This window comes from Nerophis lumbriciformis, linkage group LG29 (genome assembly GCF_033978685.3).
Source record: "Nerophis lumbriciformis linkage group LG29, RoL_Nlum_v2.1, whole genome shotgun sequence".
Lineage (NCBI taxonomy): Eukaryota > Metazoa > Chordata > Actinopteri > Syngnathiformes > Syngnathidae > Nerophis > Nerophis lumbriciformis.
The window spans coordinates 5,853,206-5,874,570 of record NC_084576.2 but is presented as its reverse complement, the minus strand read 5'-3'; the positions used below and the strand labels follow the sequence as shown (position 1 = coordinate 5,874,570).

At 42.1% G+C, this 21,365-nt stretch overlaps 1 protein-coding gene across 1 annotated transcript in view; it reads left to right on the top strand.

Annotated features, from left to right (window-relative positions):
• atrn (attractin) overlaps positions 1–21,365 on the top strand; it is a 323,662-nt gene that overhangs the window by 105,439 nt on the left and 196,858 nt on the right. Inside the window, exons 12-14 of the mRNA XM_061925143.1 lie at positions 11,582–11,817; positions 18,205–18,326; positions 18,397–18,535. Of these exons, the coding sequence (XP_061781127.1) occupies positions 11,582–11,817; positions 18,205–18,326; positions 18,397–18,535 (497 nt within the window). The remainder of the gene's footprint in view (positions 1–11,581; positions 11,818–18,204; positions 18,327–18,396; positions 18,536–21,365) is intronic.

The window sequence follows — 21,365 nt, the reverse complement described above, 5'->3', positions numbered from 1 at the left end:
CCAACATACAGGGCATTACAGTAATCAAGACGAGTCGAGATAAAAGCGTGGATTAATTTCTCAAGATCATGTCTTGATAGAAGCGGTTTCACTTTCGCTATTTGGCGTAATTGATAAAAGCTTTTTTGAACGACGCTGCTGATTTGTTTTTCGAATTTAAAATCTGAGTCAAACTTTACCCCCAGGTTTGTGACAGAGTCGCTGAGATACGGGGTCAGAGTGCCGAGGTCAACGTTGGGGGAGGGAGAGCGACTTGGACCGAACAACATAACTTCTGTTTTGTCTTCATTTAGGCTCAGGAAGTTAGCTGAAAGCCAGACTTTGATGTCGTGCAGGCAGTCAATAAGACTTTGAACCGTGTTATTTTGTGCCATGGGAAAATAAATCTGGCAATCATCGGCATAAAAATGAAATGCAATACTGTACTTCCTAAAAATAGAACCAAGGGGGAGAAGGTAAAACGCAAATAAAATTGGGGCAAGGATTGAGCCCTGGGGGACCCCATGTGGTAAAGGAGCTGTGGACGACATAAAACTGTCTACTTTTACACAAAAACTCCTGTCGGTTAGGTACGACCGGAACCAGTTGAGGGCGGCGCCCTTAATGCCCACACAGTTCTCAAGACGAGTGATTAAGGTGGCGTGGTCGACGGTGTCGAACGCAGCAGACAGATCTAAAAGCACCAGGACAACATATTTACCAGAATCAGTGGACAGGAGGATATCGTTAAAAACTTTTAGAAGTGCTGACTCTGTGCTGTGGAGGGCTTTAAAACCGGACTGGAACAGCTCAGTAATACCATTATCCTCTAAGAAGGGCAACAACTGACTGTAGACAACCTTCTCTAATATTTTGGAAATGTATGGAAGATTAGAGATAGGTCTGAAGTTAGAGAGGAGAGAGGGGTCGAGGCTGGGTTTTTTAAGCAGAGGTCGTACCACTGCATGTTTAAACTCTACTGGAACTATTCCAGTAGAGTATAATAATAGTGACTTGTCTTTTAGTAGTAAGTAAACAAACAAAGGCTCCTAATTAGTCTGCAGACATATGCAGTAACATATTGTGTCATTTATACACCTATTATTTTGTACACATTATGAGGGACAAACTGTAAAAATGTATTAATCTACTTGTTCATTTACTGTTAATATCTGCTTACTTCCTGTTTCAACATGTTCTATCTACACTTCTGTTAAAATGTAATAATCACTTATTCTTCTCTTCTTTGATACTTTACATTAGTTTTGGATGATACCACAAATTTAGGTATCGATCTGATACAAAAAGTTACAGGATCATACATTAAGTTAAAAGTTAAAGTAGCAATGATTGTCACACACACACTAGGTGTGCTGAAATTTGTCCTCTGCATTTGACCCATCCTCTTCTTCACCCCCTGGGAGGTGAGGGGAGCAGGGAGCAGCAGCGGTGGCCGCGCCCGGGAATCATTTTTGGTGATTTAACCCCCAAATCCAACCCTTTATGCTGAGTGCCAAGCAGGGAGGTAATGGGTCCCATTTTTATAGTCTTTGGTATGACTCGGCCGGGGTTTGAACTCACAATCTACCGATCTCAGGGCGGACACTCTAACCACTAGGCCACTGAGTAGGTCATATTCAAAGTCCTCATGTGTCCAGGGACGTATTTCCTGACTTTATAAACATAATATGAATTTTGAAAAAAGGTTTTGTGACAATGAAAAATATCGATGTAATCATAGTAGTATCGACTAGATACGCTATTGTACTTGGTATCATTACAGTGGATGTCAGGTGTAGATCCACCCATGGCGTTTGTTTACATTCAGGACCGCTATCTTTTGTTAGCGGTGACGCCGGTGAGCTGTTGTATCCTCCTACGGTGTGTAGTGAAGCATGTTTCGCTATTCCTCGTCCTCCAGTGATAATGGTAGATGTAAATAACTTACTTTATTTGTCGCCATGGAGACAAGGATTAGTGATTTAGAAGTAGCTAAAACACTGCCGACTGCAGATGGATGTTAGTTGCTAGCTAGCTAGCTAGCCATGTCTTAAAGCACCTCTTCCTGAGAGTGTTTCAGTGTTATAACTTCACCTTTATCTTTACTTTTTAGACCAAAATGCGTCCATTCTCCCTTTTCTGTCTACACACTGTGTCTGCTTGTAAGTACTCCGTGTGCGCGTGCTGCCGAACAGGCTCGTCTGCTCGTAAAACCAGCAATGTCATGACGTGTCCACGCGCCATCACGCAAAAAAAAAAAAAGGGGGAACCGGTACTTTTCAAACACAGTATAGTACCGTTTTTGATTCGTTAGTAACGCCATACTATGCCAGTACTGGTATACAGCAGAGGTGTGGACTCGAGTCACATGACTTGGACTCGAGTCAGACTCGAGTCATGAATTTGATGACTTTAGACTCGACTTGACAAAATGTAAAAAGACTTGCAACTCGACTTAGACTTTAACATCAATGACTTGTGACTTCACTTGGACTTGAGCCTTTTGAATTGACATGACTTGACATGACTTGCTACTTTCCCCAAAACCCAAAGATGAAAAAGTTATTCGGGAGCGCTCCGTATTTTTCATTGTGTACTTGTCTATCAGCGTTGCGTGTGTCAGCTGGTGTGGTCTCAGTACAACAGCCAATCAAATTAGATCTACTTTGTTTTCATCACACAGCATTCATCCAATCAAATTGCAGGACAACCAACGAAGAAGACATGTCCAAACCACACGCCAGTGAACAAAAAATGATACCTAAAATAATTTTGTTTGGGTATAAAAATTACGAGGTGGTCAACACAAAACGGTTTGCAGTATGCAACACATGCGGTTCGAAAATTACTGATGGAGAGGCAACAACTTCCAACTTCGTCCGGCATTTGAAGTTGCACAAAGAACGGTAAGTTTTGAATGTAAGATAACGTTTATTGGCTAAGTAACGTGACTTTTATTTGCTGTGTAGTTAAATCAGTGAGGCTGTAAACTCACTGCTAACGTTATAACGTTATTGCAAACACGGGAATCTGTTGCAGTTCACTACCTTATTCATACTTTTTGTTCAGTGATTTTTTTTAAGCAGGGTTGCGTTAGTCAATATATCACACGTAACGTTAGACGGCGGTCAGCAGCACCGCGTATTTTAGCCACCTAAAAAAAGACAAAAATAGTAAAATAAAGGTCAGTTAAAATGTATACTATATTATGAATATGTGTACCGTTTTAGCTAGCTTTCTGACATACTGTTGGTTGTTTACCTCAGTGGTCCCCAACCACCGGGCCGCGGCCCGGTACTGGTCCGTGGATCGATTGGTATCGGGCCGCACAAGAAATAATTTTTTTCTTTTTTCTTTTTTTAATTAAATCAACATAAAAAACACAAGATACACTTACAAGTAGTGCACCAACCCAAAACAACTCTCCCCCCCTTTTGTTCTGGGCATTGAACATGAAGACTCTTCCTTCACTGTTCCGAGTGGCCATGAGAGTCTTGGCAGTGCCTGCCTCCAGTGCTCCAGTGGAGCGAGTTTTCAGCTATGGTGGCATCATACTACGCCCCCATCGTGCACAAATGACTGACAGACTCTTGGCTAATTTGGTCTTTTGCAAATGCAATGCAGCATAGGGCCCTGACATATAAAAAGTACAACTTTTTTGTTATGTTCACGTATATGTCATGTTTTTTCAATGTTAACACTTTTGTACAAATAAGTACATTTGCACTTTATTTTTCAATGTGTTTGTTCTGTAAAGGAATGAGTTAATGTTTAAAATGACTGGTTAATAGTGCTATTATAAAGTGCAATGTCAGCACAATTTTCTTTCCTGCAATTTAAAATGCACTTGTTTTAATAAATAAATACTGAGTTTCAAAAGCATACACAATCTGTGTTAATATATTAGTCTGTGGTTAAAAGGACTTGAAAGGACTCGAAACTCAAAATGCAGGACTTAGGACTTGACTTGAGACTTTCCAGTCTTGACTTTGGACTTGACTCGGGGCTTGCCTGTCTTGACTCGGGACTTGACTCGGACTTGAGGGCAAAGACTTGAGACTTACTTGTGACTTGCAAAACAATGACTTGGTCCCACCTCTGGTATACAGTACAACTCTATTGGTTGGTTTATGTATAAGAACATCCATGATTGGTTAGTTGTTTACCATGATGAGTCGCGATTGGTTAAAATTAGGGCAAAACATTAGGGACAGGCCAATCAGAGGCAAGATAGGGCAGGTCATGGAACCAGGAAGGGAAATCTCAACAGACATCCCAAATGCTGACGATAGAGTCGGAGAAGAGAAGAGGGAATTTTCAAGCGGGCGATTTATATATTAAAAAAACTAGTGGAAGATGGCAGAGGGATTCTCTTCCTTAGATTTTTCTTTTAGCGATGTCGACGACGTCCAGGAAACCCACAATGCGTCTACTTGGCCACATGTATGCGTCTGGATAAAACATTCATTTGAGTTGTTTACCATGTAAACCCAAATATCATCAATCAATCAATCAATCAATCTTTATTTATATAGCCCTAAATCACAAGTGTCTCAAAGGGCTGCACAAGCCACAACGACATCCTCAGTACAAAGCCCACATACGGGCAAGGAAAAACTCACCCCAGTGGGACGTCGATGTGAATGACTATGAGAAACCTTGGAGAGGACCGCATATGTGGGTAACCCCCCCCCCCCTCTAGGGAAGACCGAAAGCAATGGATGTCGAGTGGGTCAGATATAATATTGTGAGAGTCCAGTCCATAGTGGATCCAACATAATAGTAAGAGTCCAGTCCATAGTGGGGCCAGCAGGACACCATCCCGAGCGGAGACGGGTCAGCAGCGTAGAGATGTTCCCAGCCGATGCACAGGCGAGCGGTCCACCCCGGGTCCCGACTCTGGACAGCCAGCACTTCATCCATGGCCACCGGACCTGTGCCCCCCCCCTCAAGGAAAAGGGGAGCAGAGGAGAAAAGAAAAGAAACGGCAGATCAACTGGTCTAACAGGGGGGCTATTTAAAGGCTAGAGTATACAAATGAGTTTTAAGATGGGACTTAAATGCTTAAAAACTGCTCTCCACATGGAAGAGGTGGAATACATATTTAAGAACACACATGATTGTGGCAGACATGTGATGACTTTTGCTACAGTATAGCCGGTAGAAAATGAATGGATGGATTTCTACTGTTTATATTTTGACATTGAATTGTTGAATCATTCTGAAACAAACAACATGACTGCAAGATATTTATTTCATGCTATAAATCACAAATGGCTATTCAGATAAAGGAAGTTAGCTAATAGAATAAACATTGTTTGTACTCTTTATGATTTTTGCATTTGGAGCAGTTGAAGTGGAGAGGGAGTCGAAGAGACAGAAATTGGCTATACAATCCAAGGCGGAATCCACTAAAGCAGAAACAAAAAGGAAAATGCAAGCTGCTCAGAAATTTGCCAGGAATGTCATTTCAGAGCCATCCAAAGCAAAAATGCCAAAGTAATGTGTAAATAATAGCAATAACTAAATGGACCATCTGTGGCTGTGAAGTGAACACTAGTAAGGTTGTAAATACTGTATAGAGTAGGCTCACCCATGTGGTTCCTGTGGATGTGAACACAAGTTGTAATTACTGTAGTGACTAAATCACTATGACTGAAACAGACATAGTGATTTAATTGGATGAATGGGCTATGTATTTATGTCAACTCTGTTGATCATTTTTGAAATCTTTAAACACTAAAATATCTTTAAATGGTGATTTTGTTTTTGTTAATTTTTGCATGTTCAATTGCTGAAAAACCATGAGCATTGGGGGGGGGGGGGGTTCCCCTTTGTCCCCCTTTGTCCCCCTTTGTCCCCTCATCTTATTTTTATTTTCAGTCTTTTTCATTAAGTTCAAATCACATGCCTGGTTATATTTGTGTCCATCCATCTTTCTCCACTTATCCGAGGTCAGGTTGCGGGGGCAGCAGCCTAAGTAAGGAAGCCCAGATTTCCCGAGGCGTTCCCAGGCCAACCGGGCGACTTAGTCTCCCCAACGTTATATTTGTGTATTATCTCAATGATGATATGTAGCACCCGTGTCGGATTTGGTCAGTGGGCAATCAACAACGCAACACGGACAACGTGTCCTGCCCAAAGACACGCCAGCAGCGACCAGGATAGCGGAAGCGGGATTCAAACCCTCTTGTCAACCCGCCCTGTCTCCCCGTGCCACGCCGTAGATCACACATCTTCTTGACCTTAGCTCAACACTCCTTCCGAAAGTCGTTCCGCGTCCCCGCCTCACGTCCTCATTCGACTGCAAAGGATGTCTGGCGCTGTGCCCCACAATGTCGATCCCGGAACTTTCCTCCTCAGAAGCCAGATGGCACTTATTGGGCAGCGTAGGAGAGCAAGGGCAAGCGGCAGATGTTGAAAGTCGAAAGTGAACAGAGTTAGCCGTACGTCGTCTTTTCGGATTCAAGTAAAATGCCTCATTATTATAATCAAATGACAGCAGTTTTTTTAATGAGATTACTTTCTAAAACCAGTGATTTGGCCCACTTACAATAAAAATAACAAAAAACTATAGTCTTTCATGAGCTACATAGTAGTATTGTATATCTGGGTGGGGGTCCTGCTTTGGAAATAGTTTGTACCCCTTTCAGAGATCACATTAATATCCTCTTATGATGTAACCATGGAATAAAGTGTACATTCTTGTAACTTCCTGTCTGTAAAATATATTTTTATTAGCATTTCTGTATTTTAGTAACAGAGTTTCATGATTAGTATCCATACATTAACATTCGTAATAAATGACAGTAGAATAAGCACATATCTGATTGAGGAGTCATGTAAAGGACATGGCATTTACATTTTGTGTGGTGCTGGAGTTGTCTCACATTTTATGTGGCCATAAACGCAACAGTGGCTGAGTCTAATGAGTGCGTCTGTCGGCGCAAGTGAGAGAGAAAGAGCAACAGATGACAGAGTTGGTTTTGGCCTGGTTTGTACAGCAGAAAATGACCAGTTTTTCTAGATATACTGTAACTGTTTTACTAATGTTTTGGTGTGTTTACAGCCATATATGTATATGTTTTTTTATATATATGTGTGTGTGTATATATATATATATATATATATATATATATATGTATGTGTGGGAAAAAAATCACAAGACTATTTCATCTCTACAGGCCTGTTTCATGAGGGGGGGTACCCTCAATCGTCAGGAGATTTTAATGGGAGCATTCGCATACCATGGTTTATATAGGGCACAGAGTGGGTGGGTACAGGCTGGCCTAGGGGCGTGGTGATTGGCTCATGTGTTACCTAGGAGGTGTTTCCGTCTATGGCGGCATGTTGTTACAATTTCGCTGCGCTTGTTGAGGGATGACAGGTCTGGACGGTAAATAATAAACAGTTTCTCTTTCAAGCATAGGTTGCATCTTTTATTACCACTATTGTAAGGTGTGCTGGATGCAAGAATTTGCCATGTTATTGAATATTCAACATTATTGTCTTTGAGGTCCCAAATGTGTTTGCTGAGTTCTGTGGTATTTCGCAGGTTTTTGTTCCTGAAAGAAGCCTTGTGATTGTTCCATCTGGTTTTGAATTCTCCCTCGGTTAATCCTACATATGTGTCGGATGTGTTAATGTCCTTGCGTATTACCTTAGATTGGTAGACAACTGATGTTTGTAAGCACCCCACGTTGAGAGGGCAATCAGGTTTCTTTCGACAATTACATCCTTTGTTGGTTTTGGAGTCGCTCCGTCTGAGGGCCGACGGCTCATTTGCAATTGTTTTGTTGTGGTTTGAGATGATTTGTCGTATATTGTTCATGCAGCTGTAGCTCAATTTAATGTTGTTCTTGTTGAATACTTTTCTTAGGCTTCTTTCAGGAACAAAAACCTGCGAAATACCACAGAACTCAGCAAACACATTTGGGACCTCAAAGACAATAATGTTGAATATTCAATAACATGGCAAATTCTTGCATCCAGCACACCTTACAATAGTGGTAATAAAAGATGCAACCTATGCTTGAAAGAGAAACTGTTTATTATTTACCGTCCAGACCTGTCATCCCTCAACAAGCGCAGCGAAATTGTAACAACATGCCGCCATAGACGGAAACACCTCCTAGGTAACACATGAGCCAATCACCACGCCCCTAGGCCAGCCTGTACCCACCCACTCTGTGCCCTATATAAACCATGGTATGCGAATGCTCCCATTAAAATCTCCTGACGATTGAGGGTACCCCCCCTCATGAAACAGGCCTGTAGAGATGAAATAGTCTTGTGATTTTTTTCCCACACATACATATATTGCGCTCTACTACGGTATCGAGCACTATTTTTTGGATAACCTTATTAAGACATATATATGTGTGTGTGTGTGTGTGTGTGTGTGTGTGTGTGTGTGTGTATATATATATATATATATATATATATATATATATCCATCCATCCATCTTCTTCCGCTTATCCGAGGTCGGGTCGCGGGGGCAGCAGCCTAAGCAGGGAAGCCCAGACTTCCCTCTCCCCAGCCACTTCGTCCAGCTCCTCCCGGGGGATCCCGAGGCGTTCCCAGGCCAGCCGGGAGAGATAGTCTTCCCAGCGTGTCCTGGGTCTTCCCCGTGGCCTCCTACCGGTCGGACGTGCCCGAAACACCTTCCTAGGGAGGCGTTCGGGTGGCATCCTGACCAGATGCCCGAACCACCTCATCTGGCTCCTCTCGATGTGGAGGAGCAGCGGCTTTACTTTGAGCTCCCCCCGAATGACAGAGCTTCTCACCCTATCTCTAAGGGAGAGCCCCGCCACTCGGCGGAGGAAACTCATTTCGGTCGCTTGTACCCGTGATCTTGTCCTTTCGGTCATGACCCAAAGCTCATGACCATAGGTGAGGATGGGAACGTAGATCGACCGGTAAATCGAGAGCTTTGCCTTCCGGCTCAGCTCCTTCTTCACCACAACGGATCGATACAGCGTCCGCATTACTGAAGACGCCGCACCGATCCGCCTGTCGATCTCACGATCCACTCTTCCCCCACTCGTGAACAAGACTCCGAGGTACTTGAACTCCTCCACTTGGGGCAAGATCTCCTCCTCAACCCGGAGATGGCACTCCACCCTTTTCCGGGAGAGAACCATGGACTCGGACTTGGAGGTGCTGATTCCCATCCCAGTCGCTTCACACTCTGCTGCGAACCGATCCAGTGAGAGCTGAAGATCTTGGCCGGAGGAAGCCATCAGGACCACATCATCTGCAAAAAGCAGAGACCTAATCCTGCAGCCACCAAACCAGATCCCCTCAACGCCCTGACTGCGCCTAGAAATTCTGTCCATAAAGGTTATGAACAGAATCGGTGACAAAGGGCAGCCTTGGCAGAGTCCAACCCTCACTGGAAACGTGTCCGACTTACTGCCAGCAATGCGGACCAAGCTCTGACACTGATTATACAGGGAGCGAACTGCCACAATAAGACAGTCCGTTACCCCATACTCTCTGAGCACTCCCCACAGGACTTCCCGGGGTACACGGTCGAATGCCTTCTCCAAGTCCACAAAGCACATGTAGACTGGTTGGGCAAACTCCCATGCACATATATATATATATATATATATATATATATATATATATATATATATATATATATATATATATATATATATATATATATACACACACAAACCCCGTTTCATATGAGTTGGGAAATTGTGTTAGATGTAAATATAAACGGAATACAATGGTTTGCAAATCATTTTCAACCCATATTCAGTTGAATATGCTACAAAGACAACATATTTGATGTTCAAACTGATAAACTTTTTTTTTTTTTGCAAATAATCATTAACTTTAGAATTTGATGCCAGCAACACGTGACAAAGAAGTTGGGAAAGGTGGCAATAAATACTGATAAAGTTGAGGAATGCTCATCAAACACTTATTTGGAACATCCCACAGGTGAACTGGCAAATTGGGAACAGGTGGGTGCCATGATTGGGTATAAAAGTAGATTCCATGAAATACTCAGTCATTAACAAACAAGGATGGGGCGAGGGTCACCACTTTGTCAACAAATGCGTGAGCAAATTTTTGAACAGTTTAAGAAAAACCTTTCTCAACCAGCTATTGCAAGGAATTTAGGGATTTCACCATCTACGTTCCATAATATCATCAAAGGGTTCAGAGACTCTGGAGAAATCACTGCACGTAAGCTGCTAAGCCCGTGACCTTCGATCCCTCAGGCTGTACTGCATCAACAAGCGACATCAGTGTGTAAAGGATATCATCACGCGGGCTCAGGAGCACTTAAGAAACACACTGTCAGTAACTACAGTTGGTCGCTACATCTGTAAGTGCAAGTTAAAACTCTCCTATGCAAGGCGAAAACCGTTTATCAACAACACCCAGAAACGCCGTAGGCTTTGCTGGGCCTGAGCTCATCTAAGATGGACTGATACAAAGTGGAAAAGTGTTCTGTGGTCTGACGAGTCCACATTTCAAATTGTTTTTGGAAACTGTGGACGTCGTGTCGTCAGGACCAAAGAGGAAAAGAACCATCCGGATTGTTATAGGCGCAAAGTTGAAAAGCCAGCATCTGTGATGGTATGGGGGTGTATTAGTGCCCAAGACATGGGTAACTTACACATCTGTGAAGGCACCATTAATGCTGAAAGGTACATACAGGTTTTGGGAGCAACATATGTTGCCATCCAAGCAACGTTACCATGGACGCCCCTGCTTATTTCAGCAAGACAATGCCAAGCCACGTGCTACATCAACGTGGCTTCGTAGTAAAAGAGTGCGGGTACTAGACTGGCCTGCCTGTAGTCCAGACCTGTCTCCCATTGAAAATGTGTGGCGCATTATGAAGCCTAAAATAGCACAACGGAGACCCCCGGACTGTTGAACAACTTAAGCTGTACATCAAGCAAGAATGGGAAATAATTCCACCTGAGAAGCTTAAAAAATGTGTCTCCTCAGTTCCCAAACGTTTACTGAGTGTTGTTGAAAGGAAAGGCCATGTAACACAGAGGTGAACATGCCCTTTCCCAACTACTTTGGCACGTGTTGCAGCCATGAAATTCTAAGTTAATTATTATTTGCAAAAAAAAAAAAAAGTTTGAGTTTGAACATCAAATATCTTGTCTTTGTAGTGCATTCAATTGAATATGGGTTGAAAATGATTTGCAAATCATTGTATTCCGTTTATATTTACATCTAACACAATTTCCCAGCTCATATGGAAACGGGGTTTGTATTTTATGAGAATAAAGTTGTTTGAAGTTAGTTATTTTCTTAAGACAACAGTATTTTGGAAAGCAAATAGGAGCATAAAGAAGATTTTGTTTCCTTATCTTATTATAAAAGTGTAAATGTTATTTATTCATAATGTAAGGTTGGCAAAGGATGCTTACATAATTTAATGTAGATAATTCATACTACTATACAAGTAATATGTTGAATTTTGTTCAAATACAATTGTTTTGTTCAATCTGGTAGTGTTGCATCATTATTCTCATACTTTATTTTTTTAGTGTGTGCTTCTACAGCTGCAATGTTCTAAAGTTGTGTTCTTCCCTTGCATCTTGTGTTCTCTTCCAGCGTGATGTACGTGTTCGGCGGCTTCAACAGTCTGCTCCTCGACGACGTCCTCGTGTACACGTCTCCCCGCTGCGCCGCCTTCTCTAGCCCCGCCTCCTGCAGCCAGGCGTGGCCCGGGATCCAATGCGTGTGGAACAGCACGCTTGCTTCCTGTCTGCCGTGGGAGGGCACCGCCGTCTCTGGTGCCGCTGCGGACCAGCAGCCGCTGCTGGCGGCGAGCTGCAACACTAGATCCTGTAGGTAGTGCCAGCGTCGCCATGTTTGTTTGGTCGCCTGGCTGGCTAAATTTCAGTCACCAGGTTAGCCAACATGGCTGCTCTTTAGCGATGTGCTATACCACAGGTTTTCTTGCCGATCCGATACCAAGTAAAATTTATGCTGGTGTCGGTACCGATCGGATGCTTTATGCAAATATACCTTATGTGTCTGCAGAAATGTTAAAGGTTTTGCTTTTGTATTTTCAAATAACTTATCGATCTAAAAAAAAACAACAGTAAAAATGTGCAGAATTTTTTCAACTGATAATTATATAACACAAAGTTTTGTCTTTAAATAAATACATATATATATATATATATATATATATATATATATGTCTTAATAAGGTTATCCAAAAAATAGTGCTCGATACCGTAGTAGAGCGCAATATATGTATGTGTGGGAGAAAAAAAAATCACAAGACTATTTCATCTCTACAGGCCTGTTTCATGAGGGGGGTACCCTCAATCGTCAGGAGATTTTAATGGGAGCATTCGCATACCATGGTTTATATAGGGCACAGAGTGGGTGGGTACAGGCTGGCCTAGGGGCGTGGTGATTGGTTCATGTGTTACCTAGGAGGTGTTTCCGTCTATGGCGGCATGTTGTTACAATTTCGCTGCGCTTGTTGAGGGATGACAGGTCTGGACGGTAGATAATAAACAGTTTCTCTTTCAAGCATAGGTTGCATCTTTTATTACCACTATTGTAAGGTGTGCTGGATGCAAGAATTTGCCATGTTATTGAATATTCAACATTATTGTCTTGGAGGTCCCAAATGTGTTTGCTGAGTTCTGTGGTATTTCGCAGGTTTTTGTTCCTGAAAGAAGCCTTGTGGTTGTTCCATCTGGTTTTGAATTCACCCTCGGTTAATCCTACATATGTGTCGGATGTGTTAATGTCCTTGCGTATTACCTTAGATTGGTAGACAACTGATGTTTGTAAGCATCCCCCGTTGAGGGGGCAATCAGGTTTCTTTCGACAGTTACATGCTTTGTTGGTTTTGGAGTCGTTCTGACTGGGGGTCGACGGCTCATTTGCAATTGTTTTGTTGTGGTTTGAGATGATTTGTCGTATATTGTTCATGCAGCTGTAGCTCAATTTGATGTTGTTCTTGTTGAATACTTTTCTTAGGTTGTTGTCTTTGGGAAAGTGTTTGTCAATCAGGTTGAGGAATTTGTGTCCAATGTTCGTTGAGACGTTTTTGCTGTATGGGGGGTTGTACCAGATGATGCCGTTTCGTTTTCTGTTCTTTTTTGGCTGGTTTCCTGGCGTGGGTTCATAGGTGAGGGTGAAATTGTATCCGCTTTCATCAAGGGCTTTTTGGTACGGGGGGGTTGCTTGGTCAAATTCAGCTTTGCTAGATGACAGCATCGATAGCCTTTTATTGATTCCGGTAGGTATTCTTTTCGTGGTGGTGGGTGGATGGTTGCTGTCATGGTGCACGTATTGGAGTGTTGTGTTGGGTTTCGTGAATGGTTGGTAGCTGTTATTTCTCAGGTTGAAAGTGACGTCAAGAAAGTTGACGGTTTGCTTGTTGGCTTCAATCGTGATCCGTAGGCCGTTCTCTTTGAAAATTTGGCATATGCGCTTCTTGGTATTCTCGCGGCTCCTTGTATATATATATATATATATATATATATCAGTGACATGCGGTGAGGTTGATGGCTGGTGAGGCACTGACTTCATCACAGTCAGATTTACAAACATATGAACCCTAAAGAGTATCTTATTCACCATTTGATTGGCAGCAGTTAACTGGTTATGTTTAAAAGCTCATACCAGCATTCTTCCCTGCTTGGCACTCAACATCAAGGGTTGGAATTGGGGGTTAAATCACCAAAAATTATTCCCGGGCGCGGCGCCGCTGCTGCCCACTGCTCCCCTCACCTCCCAGGGGGTGATCAAGGGATGGGTCAAATGCAGAGGACAAATTTCATTACACTTAGTGTGTGTGTGACAATCATTGGTACTTTAACTTAACTTTAACTTTACACATACAAATTGTAGCACACAAAAAAGCACATTTAATAAAAAAAACGTTATTATGGTCTTACCTTTACTTATAAATGAAGTCCATTCGCCGCTGTTGTGCTGGATTAATGCAACCCCTGACGGGAGTGTTATATCAACTAAAGCCCTCACTTAAACTTTCCACGTGCAAGATTGAATCTATTTAAAAAAGTGTAACCGAGGGTTTATAAATGTCGCCTATACTGTATGAAACTACAAAATAACAAACACGGAGGCTCCAGTTTACACGAGGACCACTTTATTTACCTTCTTTCAAAAACCTCCTCTCCACTCCAACGTGTCATCACTTCCGCTCTTAGCGCCTTCAAAATAAGAGCTCAAGGCATATACTGTATAACAGGGCATAACAGGAACTTAACATCACAAAGAGGAAAGCCCATAAAAATAGGTTACAAAAGTTATTTAATTAGAAGCCAAAAAGTGCAAAAACAATAATGTTCGTGTTGGAGGAGTTGTGAATTAGGTACACCTGCAGACTGCAGGTGTACCTAATTCACAACTCCTCCAACACGAACATTATTGTTTTTGCACTTTTTGGCTTCTTATGAAATAACTTTTTTAAATAGATTCAGTCTTGCACGTGGAAAGTTTAAGTGTGGGCTTTAGTTGATATAACACTCCCGTCAGGGGTTGCAATCTACGGCGGGGGTGCAGGAGGCGGGATTACTGGAGCCTCAGCCAGTGCGTCTTTTGCAGCCGTTTTATTATTGCTCAGCACAAGAAATACGTAACACACATACAGTTGTTGACAAAATACACTGTACATTATATACCTCAGCTAACTAAACTATGGAAATGTATAATATAATTCATATAGCAATACGATCTCACTGCACAGCAGGCAGCAGTTAGCCGAGTCCGGAATCCATGTTGAGGCACTGAGTGACGTGCCTCAACTGGCTGCTGTTCACCGCACCGTCTCTTCTCAGTATTTGAACGGCAAATGTGAAAATTCAGCGATTTTGAATAAAAAATAATCTAAAACTGGTGAAGTTAAATGGAAAATAACTTTATAGTATAATCACTGGATACATATAACAATTTAATAAAAATGTTTTCTTTTTACATTTTTTTTCTTTCCATGATGGCAGGTGAGGCCCTGCCTCACCTGCCTCTAGTGACTGCACGTCACTGATATATATATATATATATATATATATATATATATATACACACACACACACACACACACACACACACACACACACACACACACACACACACAGTTGCGATCAAAAGTTGACATACACTTGTAAAGAACATAATGTCATGGCTGTCTTGAGTTTCCAATAATTTCTACAACTCTTATTTTTTTGTGATAGAGTGATTGGAGCACATACTTGTTGGTCACAAAAAACATTCATGAAGTTTGGTTCTTTTATGAATTTATTATGGGTCTACTGAAAATGTGACCAAATGTGCTGGGTCAAAAGTATACATACAGCAATGTTAATATTTGGTTACATGTCCCTTGGCAAGTTTCACTGCAATTAGGCGCTTTTGGTAGCCATCCACAAGCTTCTGGTTGAATTTTTGACCACTCCTCTTGACAAAATTGGTGCAGTTCAGCTAAAATGGTTGGTTTTCTGACATGGACTTGTTTCTTCAGCATTGTCCACACGTTTAAGTCAGGACTTTGGGAAAGCCATTCTAAAACCTTAATTCTAGCCTGATTTAACCATTCCTTTACCACTTTTGACGTGTGTTTGGGGTCATTGTCCTGTTGGAACACCCAACTGCGCTCAAGACCCAACCTCCAGGCTGATGATTTTAAGTTGTCCTGAAGAATTTGGAGGTAATCCTCCTTTTTCATTGTCCCATTTACTCTCTGTAAAGCACCAGTTCCATTGGCAGGGAAACAGGCCCAGAGCATAATACTACCACCACCATGCTTGACGGTAGGTTTGGTGTTCCTGGGATTAAAGGCCTCACCTTTTCTCCTCCAAACAAAAATTGAGCTGTTTGGCCACAATACCCAGCAATATGTTTGGAGGAGAAAATGTGAGGCCTTTAATCCCAAAAACACCATACCTACTGTCAAGCATGGTGGTGGTAGTATTATGCTCTGGGCCTGTTTTGCTGTCAATGGAACTGGTGCTTTAAATGGGACAATGAAAAAGGAGGATTACTTCCAAATTCTTCAGGACAAACTAAAATCATCAGCCCGGAGGTTGGGTCTTGGACACAGTTGGGTGTTCCAACAGGACAATGACCCTAAACACATGTCAAAAGTGGTAAAGGAATGGATAAATCAGTCTAGAATTAAGGTTTTAGAATGGCCTTCCCAAAGTCCTGACTTAAACGTGTGGACAATGCTGAAGAAACAAGTCCATGTCAGAAAACCAACACATTTAGCTGAACTGCACCAATTTTGTCAAGAGGAGTGGTCAAAAATTCAACCGGAAGCTTGTGGATGGCTACCAAAAGCGCCTTATTGCAGTGAAACTTGCCAAGGGACATGTAACCAAATATTTACATTGCTGTATGTATACTTTTGACCCAGCAGATTTGCTCACATTTTCAGTAGACCCATAATAATAATTCATAAAAGAACCAAACTTCATGAATGTTTTTTGTGACAAACAAGTATGTGCTCCAATCACTCTATCACAAAAAAGAAAGTATTGGAAACTCAAGACAGCCATGACATTATGTTCTTTACAAGTGTATGTCAACTATTGAAATGAATGAGGGACAAGCGGTATAAAATGGATGGGTGGATGGCACATTTTTCCAAGTTGCACAATTCCCACATTTTTCAACCTATTCAAACCATTCCAACATCAACACATTCCACTCATCCTGGACATTCAAAATAACAAATTCAAACTCTTCAACATTCAAACCATTCCAACATTCAATCTCAATCAATCAATCTTTATTTATATAGCCCTAAATCACAAGTGTCTCAAAGGGCTGCACAAGCCACAACGACATCCTCGGTACAAAGCCCACATACGGGCAAGGAAAAACTCACCCCAGTGGGACGTCGATGTGAATGACTATGAGAAACCTTGGAGAGGACCGCATATGTGGGTAACCCCCCCCCCCTCTAGGGGAGACCGAAAGCAATGGATGTCGAGTGGGTCTGACATAATATTGTGAGAGTCCAGTCCATAGTGGATCCAACATAATAGTAAGAGTCCAGTCCATAGTGGGGCCAGCAGGACACCATCCCGAGCGGAGACGGGTCAGCAGCGCAGAGATGTTCCCAGCCGATGCACAGGCGAGCGGTCCACCCCGGGTCCCGACTCTGGACAGCCAGCACTTCATCCGTGGCCACCGGACCTATGCCCCCCCCCCCTCAAGGAAAAGGGGAGCAGAGGAGAAAAGAAAAGAAACGGCAGATCAACTGGTCTAACAGGGGGGCTATTTAAAGGCTAGAGTATACAAATGAGTTTTAAGATGGGACTTAAATGCTTCTACTGAGGTAGCATCTCTAATTGTTACCGGGAGGGCATTCCATAGTACTGGAGCCCGAATAGAAAACGCTCTATAGCCCGCAGACTTTTTTGGGGCTCTGGGAATCACTAATAAGCCGGAGTTCTTTGAACGCAGATTTCTTGCCGGGACATATGGTACAATGCAATCGACAAGATAGGACGGAGCTAGACCGTGTAGTATTTTATACGTAAGTAGTAAAACCTTAAAGTCACTTCTTAAGTGCACAGGAAGCCAGTGCAGGTGAGCCAGTATAGGCGTAATATGATCAAACTTTCTTGTTCTTGTCAAAAGTCTAGCAGCCGCATTTTGTACCAACTGTAATTTTTTAATGCTAGACATAGGGAGACCCGAAAATAATACGTTACAGTAGTCGAGACGAGACGTAACGAACGCATGAATAATGATCTCAGCGTCGCTAGTGGATAAAATAGAACGAATTTTAGCGATATTACGGAGATGAAAGAAGGCCGTTTTAGTAACACTCTTAATGTGTGACTCAAACGAGAGAGTTGGGTCGAAGATAATACCCAGATTCTTTACTGATTCGCCTTGTGTAATTGTTTGGTTGTCAAATGTTAAGGTGGTATTATTAAATAAATGTCATTCAAACTATTCTTACATTCATACAACATTCTGTCAGCATTTCAGTTCAAATTCAGCATTGGAGCATTCACACGCAATTCCTTCAGGAATTGCCTCATCTAGTTACAATATATAACTCTGCTGGAGGCGGGGCCAATTAGTGGGTTGCTCTGATTGGTTTGTTTAATACTACTCCAATATTGCATTTTTTTTTTATTTTTTTTTAGCCAATTTACACTTAAATAGGTTTAATTTAGGTCAAATTGTAGAATATAATAATAAAAACAGTAACATGTTCCTCCCAGACGCTGATAACGAGCGCTGCGACCAGTACACCGACTGCTACAGCTGCACCGCCAACACCAACGGCTGCCAGTGGTGCTCCATCCAGTGCGTCTTGCTGGGCAGCAACTGCACCTCGGCCTCGGTGAGACCCCCGCCCGTCATCGCCGCCATCTTTGGAGTGACGTTTTTGGTGCTGTGCGTTTTGCATGCAGGGTCCCGTCGCCGACTATGACGCCTGTCCCAGGGACAGCCCGTCGTACGTGTGCAACAAGAAGACCAGCTGCAAGAGCTGCGCCGTGGACCAGAACTGCCAGTGGGATACACGCGACCAGGAGTGCATCTCACTGCCAGGTAAGCCCTGAACCAGACTCTATTATAAAATCACATTTTTGTGAGGGTTGTCATTCAAATTGTGAAAATAATTAGTGTTAGATTAAAGGGCTCACTTTTTCCACATTTAATGTCACAGCCTCATTCCAAAATGGAATACATTCATTTTTGTCCTCAAAATTCTACACACGATACCCCCTAATGACAATGTAAAAAGGTATTTTTCTTTAATTATCATTCTTAAATGTTTACAGCCTTTGCTCAATGCTTTGTTGATGCAGAAATGATAGCCTCAAATCATTTAAAATGGCACACCTATCTTTGGGCAGTTTCTCTCATTCCTCTTTGCAGCACCTTTCAAGCGCCATCAGGTTGGATGGGAAGTGTTGGTTTTCATCCAGAAGCACGGTGGTGGCAGCATCATGCTGTGGGGATGTTTTTCAGCAGCAGGAACTGGGTGACTAACCAGGATAGAGGGAAAGACTAATGCAGCAACGCGCAGAGACATCATTGATGAAAACCAACACTTCCCATCCAACCTGATCAAATCAAATCAAATCAACTTTATTTATAGAGCACATTTAAAATTTACCACAGGCGTAGCCAAAGTGCTGTACAATGAGCAGGTTAAAAGATAAAACGAGTACCGAGCAAACACAACACAACACAAACAGAACACGATAAAAAATGAATAATTAAAATAGAATTAATAAAAACATAAAAACAGGATCACAGCAGGTGTATTATGGGGCGCCATTGCAGGATGGATATCACTCAGTGTTAAAAGCCATGGAATAAAAGTATGTTTTTCAGAGAGATTTAAAAACAGGAAGAGAGGAGGCTTGTCTAACACTCAGGGGTAGGTCGTTCCAGAGCTTGGGAGCAGCAACGGCGAAAGCTCTGTCACCTCTAAGCTTCAGCCTTGTGTCAGGGACCGTCAACAGCAGCTGATCGGCTGATCTTAAGGATCGGGTGGGGCAGTAAGGCTGAAGGAGGTCGGAGAGATAGGTTGGCGCGAGGTTGTTTAGACATTTAAAAACAAATAAAAGGAGTTTAAAATGTATTCGGTAACGCACAGGGAGCCAGTGAAGGGACGCTAAAATAGGGGTGATGTGCTCACGTCTGCGGGTCTGTGTTAGCAGACGAGCAGCAGAGTTCTGCACGAGCTGCAGGCGGGCGAGGGAGGCCTGGCTAATGCCAACATACAGGGCATTACAATAATCAAGACGAGTCGAGATAAAAGCGTGGATTAATTTCTCAAGATCATGTCTTGATGGAAGCGGTTTCACTTTCGCTATTTGGCGCTAATTGATAAAAGCTTTTTTGAACGACGCTGCTGATTTGTTTTTCGAATTTAAAATCTGAGTCAAACTTTACCCCCAGGTTTGTGACAGAGTCGCTGAGATACGGGGTCAGAGTGCCGAGGTCAACGTTGGGGGAGGGAGAGCGACTTGGACCGAACAACATAACTTCTGTTTTATCTTCATTTAGGCTCAGGAAGTTAGCTGAAAGCCAGACTTTGATGTCGTGCAGGCAGTCAATAAGACGTTGAACCGTGTTATTTTGTGCCATGGGAAAATAAATCTGGCAATCATCGGCATAAAAATGAAATGCAATACTGTACTTCCTAAAAATAGAACCAAGGGGGAGAAGGTAAAGCGCAAATAAAATTGGGGCAAGGATTGAGCCCTGGGGGACCCCATGTGGTAAAGGAGCTGTGGACGACATAAAACTGTCTACTTTTACACAAAAACTCCTGTCGGTTAGGTACGACCGGAACCAGTTGAGGGCGACGCCCTTAATGCCCACACAGTTCTCAAGACGAGTGATTAAGGTGGCCCTTGAGAGGTGCTGCAAGGAGGAATGGGCGAAACTGCCCAAAGAGAGGTGTGCCATTTAAAAAGATTTGAGGCTGTAATTTATGCATCAACAAAGTATTGAGCAAAGGCTGTGAAAATGTATGTACTAATTAACTAGTAATTACTGTTTTCATTTTTAATAAATTTGCACATTAAAAAAAACAAACTTCCCACATTTTTGGTATAGGGTATTGTGTGTAGAATTTTGAGGACAAAATAATGTATTCCATTTTGGATTAAGACTGTAACATAAAAAGTGAAGCGCTGTAAATACTTATGTACTTGAAAGTCATTAGTATTTTTGTATTTCACAAAAAAATAAAAAATTCACGTTGTTGGTATAGGGCAGGGGTCGGGAACCTTTTTGGCTGAGAGAGCCATGAAAGCCAAATATTTTTTTAAAGTATTTCTGTGAGAGCCATAAAAAACATTTTAACACTGAATACAACTAAATGCGTGCATTCTTAAGTAAGACCAACATTTTTAGAGTATAATAAGTCTCTTATTCTTTTTAATAACATTGTTATTCTGAAGCGAACCATTAATAAAATAAAATAGTTCTTACCATTAATGCGACTTCTTGAATAGGTGCGGTAGAAAACGGATGGATGGATTAAAATGCATGAGAAAGTTTTATATTTTGAATGTTATTTTTAACACTGTGATTACCAACGGTATTATTCATTACTTAACGTGTTAAGCAATGTCAGCTAAGATTTATCTGAGAGCCAGATGCAGTCATCAAAAGAGCCACATCTGGCTCTAGAGCCATAGGTTCCCTACCCCTGGTATAGGGTATTGTGTGTAAGATTTTGAGGACAAAAGAATGTATTCCATTTTTGATTGAGGCTGTAACATAAAAAGTGAACCTCTGTGAATACTTACAGGTAAAAGCCAGTAAATTAGAATATTTTGAAAAACTTGATTTATTTCAGTAATTGCATTCAAAAGGTGTAACTTGTACATTATATTTATTCATTGCACACAGACTG